General features: G+C 36.6%; 1 protein-coding gene across 5 annotated transcripts in view; it reads left to right on the forward strand.

The window, feature by feature from the left end:
• Positions 1–18,772, forward strand: part of ITSN2 (intersectin 2) — a 124,382-nt gene that overhangs the window by 42,530 nt on the left and 63,080 nt on the right. For 4 of the 5 annotated variants that reach the window (XM_040224517.1, XM_040224521.1, XM_040224519.1 and 1 more), the window contains exons 4-17: positions 420–483; positions 1,215–1,378; positions 2,697–2,903; positions 3,033–3,129; positions 4,191–4,330; positions 7,064–7,127; positions 7,684–7,821; positions 8,286–8,371; positions 9,065–9,327; positions 10,160–10,309; positions 12,950–13,090; positions 14,067–14,154; positions 17,268–17,407; positions 18,427–18,507. In XM_040224517.1, coding sequence (XP_040080451.1) covers positions 420–483; positions 1,215–1,378; positions 2,697–2,903; positions 3,033–3,129; positions 4,191–4,330; positions 7,064–7,127; positions 7,684–7,821; positions 8,286–8,371; positions 9,065–9,327; positions 10,160–10,309; positions 12,950–13,090; positions 14,067–14,154; positions 17,268–17,407; positions 18,427–18,507 — 1,823 coding nt within the window. The remainder of the gene's footprint in view (positions 1–419; positions 484–1,214; positions 1,379–2,696; positions 2,904–3,032; positions 3,130–4,190; positions 4,331–7,063; positions 7,128–7,683; positions 7,822–8,285; positions 8,372–9,064; positions 9,328–10,159; positions 10,310–12,949; positions 13,091–14,066; positions 14,155–17,267; positions 17,408–18,426; positions 18,508–18,772) is intronic. The other variant, XM_040224520.1, reaches the window with a different exon arrangement.

The following is an 18,772-nucleotide window of genomic DNA, read 5'->3' on the forward strand; positions in this document are numbered from 1 at the left end:
GTTAGGAACTTACATTCTTGGCTTACATGGCAGGAGATACAGGATTGTCAGATACCCATGAGGAGTACCTTCTCCAAACCTGGTGTTTTTTTATTTAGAACTCTTCTGGGGAATAGTGCTTTTAGCTATAAATTTTACAAAATAGGATTATTATCAAGTAAGACCCCAATTATGAGGGAAAACTAAGATAAATAAGGTGATCTTTCATCACTTACATTTCATTAATGCATATATTTCAGTTGTGACATTTTTGTTTTAATACCTCCTGTCTTATTAAAGTAATATAGATAATTTTTCTTTAATAATTGGAATTTAAATCAATAGAATTGTTACTAGTGGCCATTTTTGTTATTCAGAGACATCAAAGTAATTCCATTTACTAATACATTGTTTGATTATTTTGTTTTTATTGCCTTCAGGTGATCAAGCCCGTACCTTTTTCTTACAGTCAGGCCTGCCGGCTCCCGTTTTAGCTGAAATATGGTAAAATGTGTTCTTTTGTAGATGAACTTAACTTTTCAATACTTAGTGTTAACATAAAGTTGTTTTTACCTATAGTTTGTTGTTAATAAGTAAGAGTACTCAGCTTTTTAGAAAATAAATTTTAGTGAGTAAATGACTGAAAATCAATTGGGGTTTTGTTCTGTAGGACAAAGTTCTGATTTCCTTAGAATTTGTAAAGAAAGGAGATGTATACATTTCTGTTGAAAAACACTTCTTTGTAATTTGGCAAGAGTCTCCACCTTCATTATGTTATTTTGTAGTTATTTATTTCATCATCTTTAAGCCTCAGATTAGCTCACCCTTCCCTTGTTCCTACCTTGAAGAAATTGCTCTTTATAATATCTAAGGTTTTGGTTTTCTAATGTATTTACAGTAAACATCAACCCCTATTCCACCCTTCTCTCCAGTGCAGAGGGCCAGGCACTTAGCAGGCATTTGGTAAATATTGAACCAATTGTTTAGAATGATTATACTCTTGTATAGTTTCTTTACATTTGCACCAGTGGATTTCATCCCAAAGGTATCTAGGGTCTATATACACTCATAGTATTTTATTAGATACTGTCTTTGGTCAGTAGTATTGTACCGGTTTTAGCTTTTTGTTACACACTCACGTTTAATTAGTGATTATCTCTGTGTAAATGTGATGTCATTTACAAAAGCATTGCTGATCCTCTGTTACCACTCCATCGGCCGCATCGGCCTTTCAGGGCTTTATCGGACCTGAACAAGGATGGGAAGATGGATCAGCAAGAGTTCTCCATAGCGATGAAGCTCATCAAACTAAAGCTTCAAGGCCAACAGTTGCCGGTGGTTCTTCCTCCTATTATGAAACAACCTCCTATGTTCTCTCCGTTAATTTCTGCTCGTTTTGGTATGTGTTTCTTAATTTAGTTCAGTATATCTGATCATTAAACTTGATTCCTAGGCATAATGTTTGAGAATCAGAAAAGGATTTGTTGGTGTAAAATGACAGTCCCCGGACTCCCAAGTTAACTTTCAAGTCTGAGATTAGAAATGTTAAGGTCGCTGTCATAGCTCAGGAGTCCACGTGTCCTGGTTTCCCAGGGACAGTGTGATTTATGCCTGTTGTTCTGGCATCTAGTCTGGTTTGTGCTCCCTTTCATAATTCCCGGTTGGATGATAGATCATAGGATCCTGCTAGTCATAGCTGATCCTAAATACTATTCTTAGTTTCCTCCATAATTTGTATACATAACAAAAAATATGAACAATTTAAGTTCAAAATGGTTTAATTTGGGGAGTAATTTAAAATTATACATTAGTAGAAATTTCTTTAAAGGTTAATTTGCCAGACAAATTTAGGGCTAAAAGTTGGAAACTTTGTGCTAATTAATTTACATATTCACCTGAGATCACCAGTCTTCCATTAATTTTGATTAACCATTTTCTTACTAATTATTTGTGAGGAGCACTCATTGGAACAATCAAGTAGAATCTCTTTATATCTGAACCATGGTCTTCCACTCCAGATGTTAGATCTTAAAATGCTAAATTCTTTCACTCTTGCACTGAATTCTAGAGATAAATACCAAATCATTGTGTAATCATATTAATATAGTATACTTTGTATTCTGCAGTTAGTAAACAAATTAGTCATCACTTTGTCCCTTTTAAAGAATTGTCCTTGAATCCATATGTGTGTTGCATATAAGAAAAATGAAACAGATGGCATGCTTTTTTTCCTGCACATAATGTGTATGAATAAATGGGTCTCCTTAAGTATGTAGAATTTAGAACATCCTTTGCGGGGGAGGGAAGAGTTTGTGGAGTGTGTGTGTGTGTGAGTGTGTGAACTCAACAGCACTGTATTTATTATTGCTACACAAAAACCCACATTCAATCAGGTGATACATTCTCTCATTGAGAATACTAATGGGTAGTTGGAAAAGGCCTACTTAGTTTTATTCATGATACTAGAAAAGAAATTTAGCTTCTAAATAGACATTGCCTCAGTTCACACAGGTCAGAATATTGATATTAAAAGCAGTAGTTTACCTCCTGCACTGCTGGATCCAGCTTGCTTTAATGAAGTTTTTAAATCCATTGATAGTTTGCCCACAGTGTTTCTGTAACGTAGCAGCTGCTCACTGTACTGTAAACTTGTTTTCTGTCCTGTGTTTTAAAATTGGTTTACCAGCACCAGAAAACGTGTTCTGTTTTGTCCTTAGGAATGGGAAGCATGCCCAATCTGTCCATTCCTCAGTCATTGCCTCCAGTTGCACCCATAGCAACACCCTTGTCCTCGGCGACTTCAGGGACCACCCTCCCTCCCCTAATGATGCCTGCTCCCCTAGTGCCTTCAGTTAGCACTTCATCATTACCAAATGGAACCACCAGTCTCATTCAGCCTTTATCCATTCCTTATTCTTCTTCAAGTAAGTGCTTTGTGTCTAATGAGTCAGTATTTTTATGTGAAGAAACTGTTACATTTGCATCCCAGTAGAGACAGATTTTTTTTCATACTCTGTGAAATTGTTTAATGTGAACCTTTTTCTTTTTTTTAGCATTGCCTCATACGTCATCTTACAGTCTGATGATGGGAGGATTTGGTGGTGCTAATATACAGAAAGCCCAGTCTCTGATTGATTTAGGATCTAGTAGGTATGAATACTTAAAACTTCCAACTTTTTAGGCTTTCAATAAGAGCTTCCCAGGTGGTTCAGTGGTAGAGAATTTGCCTAATTCACCTCCAGTGCAGGGGAGACAGGTTTTTGATACCTGAGTTGAGAAGATCACCTGAAGAAAATGGCAACCCACTCCAGTGTTCTTGCCTGGGAAATCTCATGGACAGAGGAGCCTGGTAGCCTGTGGGCTACAGTCCATTGGGTTGCAAAAGAGTTGGATGCAACTTAGTGACTAAACAACAAACAAAGGCGTATTTAACAAATGACTGTTTGTTTTTTAAACTTGGAGCTACCCAATTTTTACTTTCTAATGGCCAAATGTAAATACTGTAGGTAAATTTACTATCTGTAATTCACATAAAATAATTTTATTTTTAGAATTATTAACTGTCTGTGGTATTTTACTTCTGAAAAATTTGTTTTATGTAAACTAAAAATAGCCTGCTATATTTTAATCAGTCAATTTTTGGCCCAAAGCTACATATTTTTCCTTTCAAAAAATTTCTCAAAACATCTCATGGTCATTACACATTATTTCTTGAGCAAAAACTACTAATTGAGTATCCTTTAAATTTCAGAAGGCACAAAAGCATCAATGTTCATTCATCACTCCTCGTATAAATCACAATAATACTCTTTAAAACAATGACCCAGGAAAACAATGTCTGTATCCTTGCTTAAACACTCACTGATTGTGTAACTTTGTTTTTCTCAACATCACTGAGCTGTAGTTTGCCCATGTGAAGGATGGAGACAGTAATATCTTTTAAGTTTGTGATGAGGATTATACATAATATTTATAAAGGCCCTAGCATTGTGTGGGGCCTGCCACATGATAGGTATTTGGTATATGGTAGTTCGAAACTTTGTATGGTATTTACTTTTCTAAAATACTGTAAAGATAGATTGTTTTTTCAATATCATATACAAAACCAATTACTGTTATATTATAGAAGGTAGGATTCTAATTGTGTCTCACTTATAAAGTTTAAATGTATTTTATTTAGTAACAAAAATTTTAAATACATTTTGTTACAGCTCAACTTCCTCAACTGCTTCCCTCTCAGGGAATTCACCCAAGACTGGGATCTCAGAGTGGGCAGTTCCTCAGCCTTCAAGATTAAAATATCGGCAAAAATTTAACAGTCTTGACAAAAGCATGAGTGGATACCTCTCGGGTAAGTGGCATACGGTGCTTAAGAATGTGAGAAAGTTATGATTTTCTATGGACTTCTGTTGAAGAACTTTTATTTGAAGCTATATTTTTTAGCTCATTTAAAATTTTATCATCCAAAAAAAATAGCAGTCATTTGATAAATACAAATAATGGTTAAGTTATGTAAGAGTTCAAAGTTCTTATAATCAAGTTAAACACACAGATACATACCCAATGTTTTGAGAAGACCTCTCCCTTGAGAAAGTCAAACCTCATTTTCCTTGTCTTCCTGTGACCAGAATGTGATACTAAGCCTCAGTTCAGTTTCTGTGAGAGTCTCCTTCCTCATTGGGTCTTTCTCTGGTTGTCCTTCCAAACACCTCACGTGAACACTGTACACCCTTTAATGCTCCAACCCAAGTGTGGCCATAAAACTGAGATAACCTGAGATCCCCTTGGGACATCTGAGTCCCTGCTGTAACAAACATCCAGATTCACTAATTGAGGATGGTGAAGTGGACATAAACAGAGGGTACTAGGCAAGTAGAATTCTGGTCTCACTGGCCCCTCTCTCCTCACTCAGCAACGACTTAGAGTTTAGACAGAATAAAGTATTTATAGTAGAGCTTTATCAGATATGATACCACTTATATGTGGAATCTAAAATATGGCACAAATGAACCTGTCTACCAAATGGGAACAAACTGAGACATAGAGAACAGACTCGTGGCTGCTGAGGAGGGGGGCGGTAAGGAGAGGGGTCGATTGGGAGTTTAGGGTTGGTAGATGCAAACTACTACCATGGATAAACAAGGTCCTAATGTATTTCACATCCATGTTCAGTATCCTGTGATAAACCATAATGGAAAAGGAAACTGAGAAAGAATGTTTGTATGTATATGACTGAGTCACTTTGCTGTACAGCAGAGGTTGACATTGTAAAAAACATTGTAAAAGAATCTTCCTTTTAACATAAAAAAACCTCCCACAAATCTCACATCTTATATGAAGTCTTCTGAGTATTGTTAATTAATTGAGTGAGGCTGTAAGCTATTTGCAGTGTATTTCCTGTATGTGGTTTCTACTAAAAAAGAATGGAAAAGATTTTAAAGTTATATAATATAAACATTTGATTGCTTGTCACAATATGTGGTATATTTGAGTCTGTTCCGTATAGAATATGTTGCTTTGATTATCCAGATCTTTGTGTTTAAAGTTGAGTGAAGCCGTGGATTTAGCAGCATCTGTGCTGGCTTTGCAGTGCAAGCGGTTGCTGAGGAAGAGCTGGCAGTTGTATGCCTTCTGTGTGGGGTTGATCGGATGCCCCTTGACTCAGGCTGGACGCAGGGTAGGGCTGACGCTTCTGGCGCTTGTGGCTTATGCACCCGAGAGTGGGAGGTGTGGCACCTGCTCTGCCACCTAGGAGGCCTTCACCAGAGAAGCCTCCGGATTCATCATGGTCAAAAAGCCACAGACAGGCTCACCAGGAGTGAGTGTTCCTCTGAAGCCAAGAGGGATTTTCTGTTCTGAAATATATTCATTGAAGATCAGGAGCCTGTTACGGAAACATGTCTTTGTTTTGTCTCACTGGAGAAGAGAAAAGAAGTTGAACAGTTTACCATACATAGTAAGCATTCAATGAATGTTAGCTGTCTTTATTATCAGATGCTCTCATATAAGTAAGCCCCCATTGCAGCTAAGATAGAGGAAAACTTTGCGTTACAATTTTATTCATTACTTTCACAAACATTTATTAAGCATCTAGGTACTAGGCATGAGTTATGCATTAATGGACACAGCAGTCAAGGGTTTTGTCTTCATAGAACTTGGCATAATAGGGGAAACAGACAAACAGGTAAACAAGCAAATAAATGTTACATTACAGATTATGTTATGAGATATAAAGGATAGAAGCAGGAAATATATTGAATGGTAGAATGGACAGAGACCTTTCTGAGGTGACGTTAAATTTTGACTTCACACATGAGAAGGACCTAGACATACAATGATGTAGAACTGTAGGACTCGATGTTGCACCTGGTTGTACAGGACAGGGAGGGTTAAGAGGGGACTCTGATTTCTGGCTTGAGCTACTGGATGGCCTTTGATACCATTCACAGAGAAGATTGGGGTGAAGATTAGGAAGAGAGGCCTAGTTGGGGATTGAAAGAGTAGTTTGGTATGTACTTAGTTTGATATGCTTGTGAAATACATACATAAATTTTTCAATTGGATATAGACGTCTAAACTTAAAGGAGAGGCTTGGGCTGTGGATGTACATTTGGGAATCCTCTGCTTCCAGGTGCTGTTTAGTCATAGAAATGGATATGACTGCGCAGAGAGAACAGAGTGCCCAGGACAGATCCCTGAAGAATGATTTACACGTTATTTATCAGAGGAAGAGTAGAGACAAGGAAATGATGAGAGAGATAAGAGCAAATCTGAAAATGCTAAGCAAAGCTATGCTTGGGAGCTTGGCCTCTAATACTGGCATAGTCCTTTGTGTCAGTCACTTGTGGGGACCATTATCTTCTGTAAGGACATGGGAGCACATTCTTCTACTGACTGTAGATTTTAAGCTCCTTGGTCCAGGGGATGTGTTTATTTTGATGACTACTGAATGCTCAGTGCCTCGTGCATGGTAAAATCCCAGGATAGCAGCAGTGTTATTTCACGAGTACAGCTATTTAAGTTTGCATGACTTTAAGAGGCTAAAGAATCTTCTTTTATGTATTTTTTTCCCCCACTAAATCAGGTTTTCAAGCTAGAAATGCTCTTCTTCAGTCAAATCTTTCTCAAACTCAGCTAGCTACTATATGGTGAGTTTGCCCATTAATTATGATTTTTGACAAGACATTCTGTATGATTTTTAATTAGACATAAGAAAGAAACCATTTCTGTAAATGTGACTCAAAAATATTCCACAAAAGCAACTGTGTGACAGTTAATGCAAACCTGCAAGCAAATAAAATTGCTTTGTAAAATGTTACCCTTGAGAATCTGGCATTTAATTATCTTACAAGTAAAACTTGTTTGCTTTTATGTAATACCTTCTGTGGAGAATTAGAGAATATCTCATTTTCAGTGTTGTGCATGAGGTGATTTGATAAGTGAATTAACCATGAACCAAGACAAGCTACCTTTTTGAAGGGACTATTTCCCTTTTCATTTCAAAATTTCTTTCCTCTCTTTGGTGATATGGAAATTAAGGGCAAAAATTAGCTCACTTTTCTGTATGTACTTTTTACTAAAATATATTAATCCAGCTGTTTTTCTGTCATTACTCTTGCTTTAAAAATGAAAAATTTGAACTCTTCTGAAAATATTTTACTCTAAATAGGCTTTCTGAGTTGTGAAATTTTATACTTTCTTCAGGACTCTGGCTGACATTGATGGTGATGGACAGCTGAAAGCTGAGGAGTTCATCCTTGCCATGCACCTCACTGATATGGCCAAAGCTGGACAGCCATTGCCACTGGCTTTACCTCCTGAGCTTGTCCCTCCATCTTTTAGGTGAGTGTCTCTGAAGGTTAAGGGGTGTTGTTTCAATCATTTTTGGCAGACAAAATTTTTACTCTGGGATTTCCTGAGGTCTCTGCTCTACTTTTGTGGAAAAATCAAGCATTTACATTGCCATTTGATTTTGGTATTTAGTGAGTTACACTGATAAGAGAGTAGATTTAAGAAGTACGTATCTGTTTTCACCACATTATAGATAAGGAAACTAATGCCTAAAGAGATTAAGAATACATTTACCCAAGAATAGCAACTGGTCGAACCATGATGTGAATCCAGATCTGTCTGGCTTGATAATTCGTATACTGATGTTCAGTGTAACTATAGACCATGCTGTTTTAAATATCTTTAATATTATATGCTAAATATTAAATTGCTGTAGTCATTTGTAGTCTATATAGTCTGGTCTAAAATCATCAGATCTCATAATGCTAAATTTATTTGTTGTTTGCCTTTCTTAGAGGAGGAAAGCAGATTGATTCCATTAACGGAACTCTGCCTTCATATCAGAAAACACAAGAAGAGGAACCTCAGAAAAAATTACCAGGTAATATTAAATGTCCAAGTTGTATATTTTATAGTGAGTGCTCTTAAATTTAACTGTGAAGTAGAAATGAATATTTAGAATTTTAACTTTCTTAATATATTAAATGCTATATGAGAAACTAATGAATAGGATAAATTTTGACATCAGTAAAATTAATACGGTCAAAATTGAGAAGAAGAGACTGATGTATGTATTTGGCAAGAGTGTATGTATTAGATGTCCAATTTAAAATGTCTCCCACTTTTGGAAAAAGCATTACAGCAAGCTTTATGATGAAATCTTGAGGTTTAAAAAAAAGTTTAAATATTGGTTGAAAATGTACATGTGTATATATTTAAGTATACGTTATGGGCATATAACAAATATAGAGCCATACAATTTTGGTTATCCTCGAAGAAAATGCTGAGAAAAAAATTGAAAAGGATTTTTATTGGCAGGAATAGTAAAATTATTTTTCTCTTGGACAGACTCAAAGTTAGTGATTTGTTTTTCCCAGAATGAGTTTTTTCCCCAAATGAATACTCTTATAAGAAAATAAATATTGTATTATTTATATTTGAGTTAAGATTATCCTTAGAAGTATCCAAAGAGAAATTGCATTCACATGACCACAAGGCATGAGGATGTTGAAACCAGATTGTAGGTTCGGTAGGTGCTTCATGCTGAAGAGTGCTTACGCTGTACCTTATTCAGTTACGTTCGAGGACAAGCGGAAAGCCAACTATGAGCGAGGCAACATGGAACTGGAGAAGCGACGCCAGGCCATGATGGAGCAGCAGCAGAGGGAGGCAGAGCGCAAAGCCCAGAAAGAAAAGGAGGAATGGGAGCGAAAACAGAGAGAGCTACAAGAACAAGAATGGAAGAAACAACTTGAATTAGAAAAACGCTTGGAGAAGCAGAGGGAATTGGAGCGACAACGGGAAGAAGAAAGGAGAAAAGAGATAGAAAGACGAGAGGTTATTTTTTTTTAAGTTATTTTATTTCCAGGGAAATCATTTCCTTTAATAAGTGGCTACATTTCATTTGATAAAACAGGGTGCTTTTTGTTCTGATTTTTCTCAGTGTCATTCATTCATTCTTACCCTGTATGAATCTGAATCTTCCTTCCCCTGTGAAGACAAGAGGGTACTTGCTTATGAAGGGTTTCCAGGGCTGACAGCTGGTAGAGAAAGCATATCTGTAGGTGGTTTCTCAATCAGAGCAGGATTGGTCACAAAGCTGAGTTGAGTGAGGAGCCAGAAGAAGTCAGTTGATCAGGTCATTAAATGAAACTAAGCTTAGGATCCAGAGTAAAAGGTCAAGTAATTGGAGAGGCAGAAAGAAAGCCTTGAGAGGAATTAAGAGGGTGAGCTTACACAGATCCTTGGGATAAATGTTGCTGTGTGGGGTCCCTGGGAGGCCTGGCTGTATTTTCAAGGACTGTGCATGTAAATTACAATGCCACTGAAATAATTGTAAATAAAAGTTTTTTATTCCTGATACCAGAAGAAAGGTGCAGTTATTCCTACTAACATCTATATATATGTATGGAGTTGTCCTTTTGTTTATTAAGGGAAAAGTAACTGCAGCAAGAAGATGGTGCTTGAAGCAGTCAGATAGTCTGGTGGATGAGTTTGCTCTTGTGGGTGTCTTTAGGTCCATTGATAGCAATGGGTTTGCCCAGTTACCCTGCGACCACAAGTCCACTCAGTGCTAAGTGCTGCCTCAGCTTTACTTTGTCCTCTCATCTGTTTTTGAATGATGCAAAAAGTGTTAATTTCAAAATTAACTTTGGTTCATTATTTTCAGGCCGCAAAACAGGAACTTGAAAGACAACGTCGTTTAGAATGGGAGAGAATTCGTAGGCAGGAGCTTCTCAGTCGAAGGAACAGAGAACAGGAAGAAATTGTCAGGTTAAACTCTAAAAAGAAGAGCCTCCATCTTGAGCTGGAAGCACTGGTATGCTTATAGATTTAAGTGAAATTTATCTGAATGATTCAAGAGTTACTTGCTGAGAATTATTACTGTTTTTTAAATCTACCTCATGAATATATTACCTCTTAATATAATTAGTCATATTTTCGTATGTGCTTTTTAACAGTCTAGACAGTTTAGTTTACTAAAAAAGGATAGTGACTCAAAACGTTGAGAATTGTGTTGTGGTTTAAGTTTAGATGTGGATAGGCAGTTTACTCTTGGGTAAGACATTTCCCTTTTCTGCACCTCACTTTGTGCATCTGTAAAGTAAAACTTTGTGCTGGTTCATTGATTTTCATTTTTTCACACTGGAAAATGGTCTGCAGAAGGGTAAGCAAGAGGTGGGAGAGAGGGGCCAAGGCGGCAGGACAGTGTCTCCTCTCCCCACTTCTGCCTGCACTTCACAACAGAGAGTCGGCCACATTAATCTGTGGCACTCTTATTGGGGAAAAAGCTTTGATTAGGAGAAAAGGATTCTACTGCTAAAAAAAAAAAAAAAAAATGATCAGAAACTGCTGACCTAAATGATCTCTTACAGTTTCTTACAGTTCTCTAAGACTATGGTTGTTAACTAATATTGGCCATTATGCTTATCAGTTTTCCCACATCAGATGTTGGGGCATCAAAGTGTTAAAAGACTTTGCTTGAAATGCAGGGTGAGAAGATATAAAGGTTCTGAGTAAGGCATGCTACTCAACTCTAACTCTGAAGTTCCATAAACCTGACCTGATTGTATAGTAGGGTTTTGCAAAAAATACATATGTAGCTATATATAGTAGAACCATATTTGCATCTTGTTTAATTGTAATCAGATGTTTTATTTGGCTGATGAATTACATTTTTAAAAAGTCATAGTATCTTTCATCAAAAAGATACTGTTTTTTGCCTTCAAATACGTAGAAAAGCATACCACAATTACTGAGCATGCCATAGTACCACAGAACAGTCCTGAAAACTTTAACTTCTTTGTGTAGCTATTTGGATATCTGTCTGAACCATTATGTTGACTATATATTTTTTTCTTCAAAATACAGTGGGAGGAATCCTTAAGACTATGTATCCCACCAAGAATTGGAGTAACACCAAACAGTAGCAAGTAGCACAGATTAATGTGCAGAGTCTGGAAAAGCCCAGAGCCTATTCTTACATTTGCTGAAGAAAATAACATGAACTCCAGGATGGGTACAGCATATTCCCTTCAACATATATTTCTCAAATATGACACAGACTTTTCAGTAAAAACCTCATTATTGGTGATTTTTAACCAGTGGCCTCTTTTTTCCTCACCCCACTGTGTTTGCTAAGCCTGCCATAACAAAATACCAAAGACCAGGTGGCTAAAGCAACAGAAGTTAATTTTATCACAGTCTGGAGGCTGGAGGTCCAAGATCAAGGAGTCAGCATGCCTGGTTTCTCCTGAGGCTTCTCTTCTTGGCTTGCAGATGGCTGCCTTCTCACCGTGTCCTCACGCAGGCTTTTCTCTGCCTGTGCGTCTCTGCTGTCTCTTTTCTGTTCAGAAGTTCTTGTCTTACAAGGACACCAATCAGATTGGAGTAGGGCCCCCATCTGACCTCATATAATCTTAATTGCCTCTTTAAAGGTGAAGTCTTTAAAGGTCCTGTCTCCAAATATGGTCATATTCTGAGGTCACTGAAAATACAGTCAACATATGAATTTGGAGGGACACGATTCAGCCCATAACACCTTTCCCTTCTTCTTAGCTTCCACTGAGAATCTCTGCTATTTTTTGTTCCTTTTTTTTTTTCTTCTCAGAAGGGTAAAAGAATGTTGTTATAGGAGAAGAGTATCATGGCCAAAGAGACCCTCTTGGACACTGTTTAATGAAGTGAAAGTTGCTCAGTCATGTCCGACTCTTTGTGACCCTGTGGGCTGTAGTCTGCCAAGCTCCTCTGTCCATGGGATTCTCCAGGCAAGAATACTGGAGTGGGTTGCCATTCACTTCTCCAGGAGATCTTCCCAACCAGAGGGTGGCTTCCCTCTGAGCCACCAGGGAAGTCGTGGACACTGTTTAGTTAGAGGAATTAGCTGGTAGTGTTGAAGGTAGAAATAGAAGTTCAGAGAAGGTAACCCTAAATGTCACATACTAACACCCTCTCCTCCTCATTATTTTTTGAGATTTTTTAATATTTTAATATTAAAAATTAGTGTCTGAATGCTGTGTTCAGAAAACAAAATTCAGTGTGTTGTGTTTATGCTTTCTCATTTAACATCTAAGGCTCTTATACTCAGAATGGTACATTTCCTGCTAATAACTCTCTTGAGTTAACTTGGTATTAGACATTTATCTTAGGGGCTTCCCTGGTGACTCAGACGGTTAAGAATCTGCCTGCAAGGCAGGAGACCTGGGTTCAATTTCTGGGTCAAGAAGATCCCCCAGAGAAGGGAATGGCAACACTCCAGTATTCTTGCCTGGAGAACTCCATGGACAGAAGAGTTTCCTGCTAATCACTCTCTTAAGTTAACTTGGTTTTAGACATTTATCCTAGAGTGAATATAAATGACAAATGAAATTTACAGTTTAAATAAAAATATTATTCTCTTGATGGGAGCATTTCTTAGTAGCATTTTATGTAACTGTGTATTTATATGGTCTTCCCATAGAATGGCAAACATCAGCAGATCTCAGGCAGACTTCAAGACGTCCGACTCAGAAAGCAAACTCAGAAGACCGAGCTGGAAGTTCTGGATAAGCAGTGTGACCTGGAAATCATGGAAATCAAGCAGCTTCAACAGGAGCTTCAGGTGAATTGTCCTTCACTGTGAGCAGTTACTAATAAATAACTCTTCCTAATCTAGCGGTTTCTTGCTTTTGGGGTCCTGAACCCCTTGGAGCCTCTAGTGACCTCCTTTGTAAAAGGATAGTAGACATACACAATCTTGTGGAATATCAGGAATCTCATGGACTCCCTAAAACTCTGCCTGACACCTGGCTAAATTCTGCTTAATATTTATACGTTACCTGGGCATTTGCCACTTTGTGATTTAAGTCTTTAATAAATACATACATAAATATATATTAAACTAAGGTTATTGTGACTACTTTTAGGAAATTTTGACCTAATGTTGTTCTTTCAGAATTGTGGTGAGAATATTATTACTAAATATGCCCTCAGGGACCTGGTAATTCTGCTCTTTATTTGTGCAGAAAAGAGACCCTGGAAGCATTTTGCATCTCGAGTCCTCTTAATCAAATGTGTTTTTCTGTAAGGACTAACAGTAATTAAGATAATGTTTGTACTTTCTCACAGCAGATGTAGACAAGAGGCCAAATAACATTTCCTGTCTGATTTACACCTGCTTTCCCACTTATCCCTGAGTTTTTGGCCCCTCATTGATCTTCATCCTGGGGTATCATAGCCTGCTTCCACACACCATTCAGAAAAGATACCAAAGGCACCTCTTAGGCTGTGCCTGTTCTCATCCTTTAGGATATGGGAAATTGTCAGACTTCTCGACATACCCTACTAGCAAAGCTTTCTTCACCACCTTTTATTTTCAGCCAGTCTTTCGTAAATGGATTTATGTGTAAATATTTGTATTTTAAATCATGTGTGATCCCATTCTAGTTTATCTATAAGTTGTAAGCAATTTATATATTATTCTACATATTAATCCCATACTAAGTTTTACGAGTGATAAAATCATATTTTTACATTTTCAAAAAATTCATGGACAATATTACAGAATTTTAATCAGCTATTACTTTTTCTTTTTTAAGGAGTATCAAAATAAACTTATCTATTTGGTGCCAGAGAAGCAGTTATTAAATGAAAGAATTAAAAACATGCAGCTCAGTAACACACCTGGTAAGTCTCTAAGGTTTGTTTTGCCTCTTTTATTCTTTATTCTTTTCTGAATGTGTCAGGCATACTCTGCTACTTTTAAAAAGTAGCATCATTCTATTATAAATAACATTTTTTTGACTATAGTTAACTTTTTAAAATAATGTGAAAATGATCACATGTTGGGTCATTTTTAGCAGTAAAAAGTAAATGCAAATAAAGTAACAATTGTGATCTGATTTCCTGTCTTCACACCATTTTTATTTATATATTTTTAAATATTAATCAAATAAAATGTTAGATTACAGTTAAACAAGACCTCAGTTTGGCTTGAACACAATGCTATCTGTGCATTTTGGCAAGATTCTTCATTAATTGTAGAAAGAACTGTTTATGAGGACACTTTTCTATGAAGCCAAACCTGTTGGACTCTAGGGTAATAGTGTACAGCAATGATAGGCCTAAGAAACTGTCATGCCCTTCCTGGGACTTTAAATCATCTAACTTTGTGGTTCATGAGAAGAATTTTTACCAACTTGGCCCTCTGACATCTGTGGAACAAAATATTCCAGTGTAATTTATAAGAATATAACATTTCTCTTGATTCAAGTCTCAACCAGAAAACTGAAAAAAAAATCTCTATGTTGGATAGCATGCCAATAATAGCGTAGCAGAAGAAAGATTTATTTAAAGAAAAGTAACTCTGCAAATGTGTTAAAACTAGCTAAAGTATCCTAAATGTCTCCCAGTGAGTGCCAGTTTTTCATTTTACGGCTCTGTATTACACTTCTGGTTGTTGAGGAGGTCCAGTTAAGTAGAGTTATCCCTCTTCTTTGCCCAAGTTCTGAACAAATTAAGAAATAAGGCAAAAGAGTAAGACATGAGAGACCAAAATACCACTTCATTATTAATAAAGCTGATGTTAGATAGCATGATTTATCTGTGAGCAGTACAGCTGCCCAACGTAAGACATTGGGTGCATGAACAAAATAGAATGCAGATTCCTGTGGGCAGTTCAACCTCAAGAAAGCAAGGGATAGGAAAGATATAGGGCCGCATATGCCCGGGTCCTTATCTTGATCTCACCAATTATGTAAAAGTTAGAAAGAAGCTGGGACTGCTGTTCTCATCAAAGTTCCCTTACATGGAAGAAGCACCAGGCATAGAAAAATCAATCTTGTGAACGACTCTTACAATGTCCCCCACCTTCCATTGATGTCTCTTCTCAGACCATCTTCCTGGAACAAGGTGCTTTCTTTTCTTGGTTATTTAAAGTGTATCAGCTCCCACCTCACCCCTCACAGGTATTCCAGAGGCAACATAAGATAGCCCTCCTGATCGGTGCAGAGTACAAAGTATGTTGTCATCCTCACTGTCAATATCTGAATTGTGAATAGGATGTGGACTGTGTCTTGTTAGGGACCCAGTAGAGCTATGCTTCTGGTAGAGCATAGATAACCATGCTATCTAACATCAGCTTTATTAATAATGAAGTGGTATTTTGGTCTCTCATGTCTTGATCCTTTGCCTTATTTCTTAATTTGTTCCGGTTAGCTTTTATAAATTTATTAATCTTTGTTCTAGTCCAGTCCAGAATAGGAAGCTCTTATTTGGAGTTTGCAAAGTACCCAGTATCCCTTAGATTCCTCTCTCCATAAGAATAACCATTTAAAATTATCAGCCACGCACCACGCTAGACAGTTTTCATGCATTATTTCCTTTCATCTTTACAACAACCTTGTGAAGTAGTTGTTGTTATTCCCATTGTTCAATTTGGAAAAACTGAGATTCGGAGAGAATAAGAAGTTACCCAAGATTGTCTCGGCTTCCCAGGTGGCACTAGTGGTAAAGAACCTGCCTTCCAGAGCAGGAGATGAAGGAGACATGGGTTCAATTGCTGGGTCAGGAAGATCCCCTAGAGGAGGGCATGACAACCCACTCCACTGTTCCTGCCTGGAGAATTCCATGGACAGAGGAGGCTGGCAGGCTGCAGTCCATAGGGTTTCAAAGAGTCGAACGTGACTAAGCGACTTAGGACACACACAAGATCATCTAATAGTAGGTTCAAATTCTTGTGTGTCTGACTCTAAAGCTCACTGCACTATGGTGTTGCCTTCTTCAGTTATCCAACACAGAGCTTGTAGATGGATATGATCCCATTCGCTATAAAAGCATCCATTATTACTGTTGCTCAGTTTGAATACTAAGAATGAATGTTCTTTGGCTTTTATTTTTTCCAATGCTTGTCTCCCACTAGAATAGGACCTGTGCTCATCTTTCACTTTTACCTACTGTTGAACAAAGAACAGGGCCTTGCATATAACAGATGTGTAATTTAATGATTAAATATTTATTGAAATACTGGAAAGCTCTCAGAATTATAAAAGAATTTATCAAGGTGCCTGGATATAAAATCAGCATATAAAAATTAGTAACTTTACTATATATAAAATGGAGAAGGAAATGGCAACCCACTCCATTACTCTTGCCTGGAGAATTCCATGGACCAAGGAGCTGGGCCAGCTACAGTCCATGGAATTGCAAAGAGTTGGACACGACTGTGCAACTGACTCTCTATATATCAAAAGTATTTATTCAGAAAATATGGAGGAAGGTCTCATTCACATTAGCATTCTCATTGTTAAATGAATAAAGAAAAGCATAGCCATACAATTTTACTGATTAACATAAAAGATTCCTGGATAAGTAGCTACATATTATATTCTACTCCTGAATGAACTAGCTCAACATTTTAAAGATGTTGTTTAGTTCTCTATTAATTCATCTATATATTCAGTTTAATTCAGATTTCTTTAAATGAAACTTGGCACAATAATTCACAGATTCACCTAGAAGAGAAAATACACAAGATGGGGCAAGACATGAAAAAGTGGGAGGATGAGACTAGCCCTATCAAATACCAAAACATAAGTTATGAAAGATATAATACCTAAAATAATGTATGTTTGATCAAAACTAGACAAAACACTGGAACTAAATGGAGAATCTAGAAACATAGTATGTGTGTACAGCTTTTGTCTCTCTAGTTATACCAGTTTGACCAGACAATAACCATTAATTACTGGTAAGTGCAAGAACTTCTGCAAAAAGTAAACTGTGTAATGTTTGTATTTCAGATTTAGGGATCAGTTTACTTCATAAAAAATCATTAGAAAAGGAAGAATTATGCCAAAGACTTAAAGAACAATTAGATGCTCTTGAAAAAGAAACTGCATCCAAGCTTTCAGAAATGGATTCATTTAACAATGAACTGAAGGTATTTATCTTCTATTATATTCATTTTTAATTTGCTGCCTCTTTACCTTCCTTATTTTGATTTAATTGAACGAATAACTAAAGCTATTATGTTTGTTATTTACATAATTTATTATTTGAGCTACACCAGAATTGCAAGATTGTTTTTAATGTTCTCCATATATATTATAAACATTAAGTCGTGTAAACATACAATTTACCATAGTTTCTAGTTTTTGATGACTGTTTTTATTGGCATCTATACATTTAAAACATAATTACCTTTGTTAGTATTAGTATTACATTAGATTTGTCAGTATGGATCTCAGCCAGAATGATCTTAAGCAAATTTGAAAATGGGAAATATGGAAAATTTTAAATAGTCCAGGTGGTAGAGGCTCTTTTAACACACTAAATTCTTTTTTTATAATTTAATTAACCTTTGTGAAATAATGCAATAACCAGTGAAATCCAAAGCATAATTTGGCACTAAAAATTTTGCATGAAAAGTAGATTCGTGACTCATTATTTGCTGCAGTGGAAGAGCAGATGTCCAAAACATATACCATATGCTTCTCATTCTGTGCACTATTAGTTGTATGCTGAAGCCATACCTATGAAAAAAAATGTTAAAAGCTAAAAATCAGACTAATGGCACATGATTGAAATTTGGGACTAGTCTCAGTTACTCCTTTGCTAACAAAGTGTGAAGTTTTCAGAGCATAAAGTATTACAAGGTTTTTCAGGCAAATCTGTCTCTTCATTTGACTAACTTATTTAAAATAATGTTACACCAACCATAAAGTAAACGGTATGATCAAGAAAAGAAACCATGGTGGCTTCAGTGAAGGCGGGAAAATTGGAGGTGAATAATGTTGATGACACATTCTACACCAGCATATATTCTGTAGAAAAAAAAATTTAAAGAAAACCAAATAATTTGTCATTGATGGACAGACAAACCAACCAAGTTATCTTCCCTGCATTATTTTTTTAATCTGTTCGTAGTTTAATTGGCTTTTTATCTGCCTTATCTTACAGTGTGGGAATGTGGATGACTCTGTTCTTCAGTGCCTTTTGTCTCTGCTAAGCTGTCTCAACAACCTCTTCCTCTTACTTAAGGTTATTTTCTAATATCTAGCTCTTTTTCTTTGAGTTACTTTACTGTTTCTTTTTTTAAACACTAGACTATTCTTTGCATTTATCTGAGTATCTTTGTTTGAAATAACCTATACAATATAAACATTTTTCTTTCTGCTTGCTTAAATATCCTTCTGCTGTTTCACTGCCTGTTTGAGTCTAATGCCAGGAATCAGTAAGGTTGCCCAGAGTTCTCATGAGGAGCCCATGACACTTAGAAATATTACCTGGTTCCCTGTGAGTGAGG

Source organism: Oryx dammah, unplaced genomic scaffold (genome assembly GCF_014754425.2).
Source record: "Oryx dammah isolate SB20612 unplaced genomic scaffold, SCBI_Odam_1.1 HiC_scaffold_25, whole genome shotgun sequence".
Taxonomy (NCBI): domain Eukaryota; kingdom Metazoa; phylum Chordata; class Mammalia; order Artiodactyla; family Bovidae; genus Oryx; species Oryx dammah.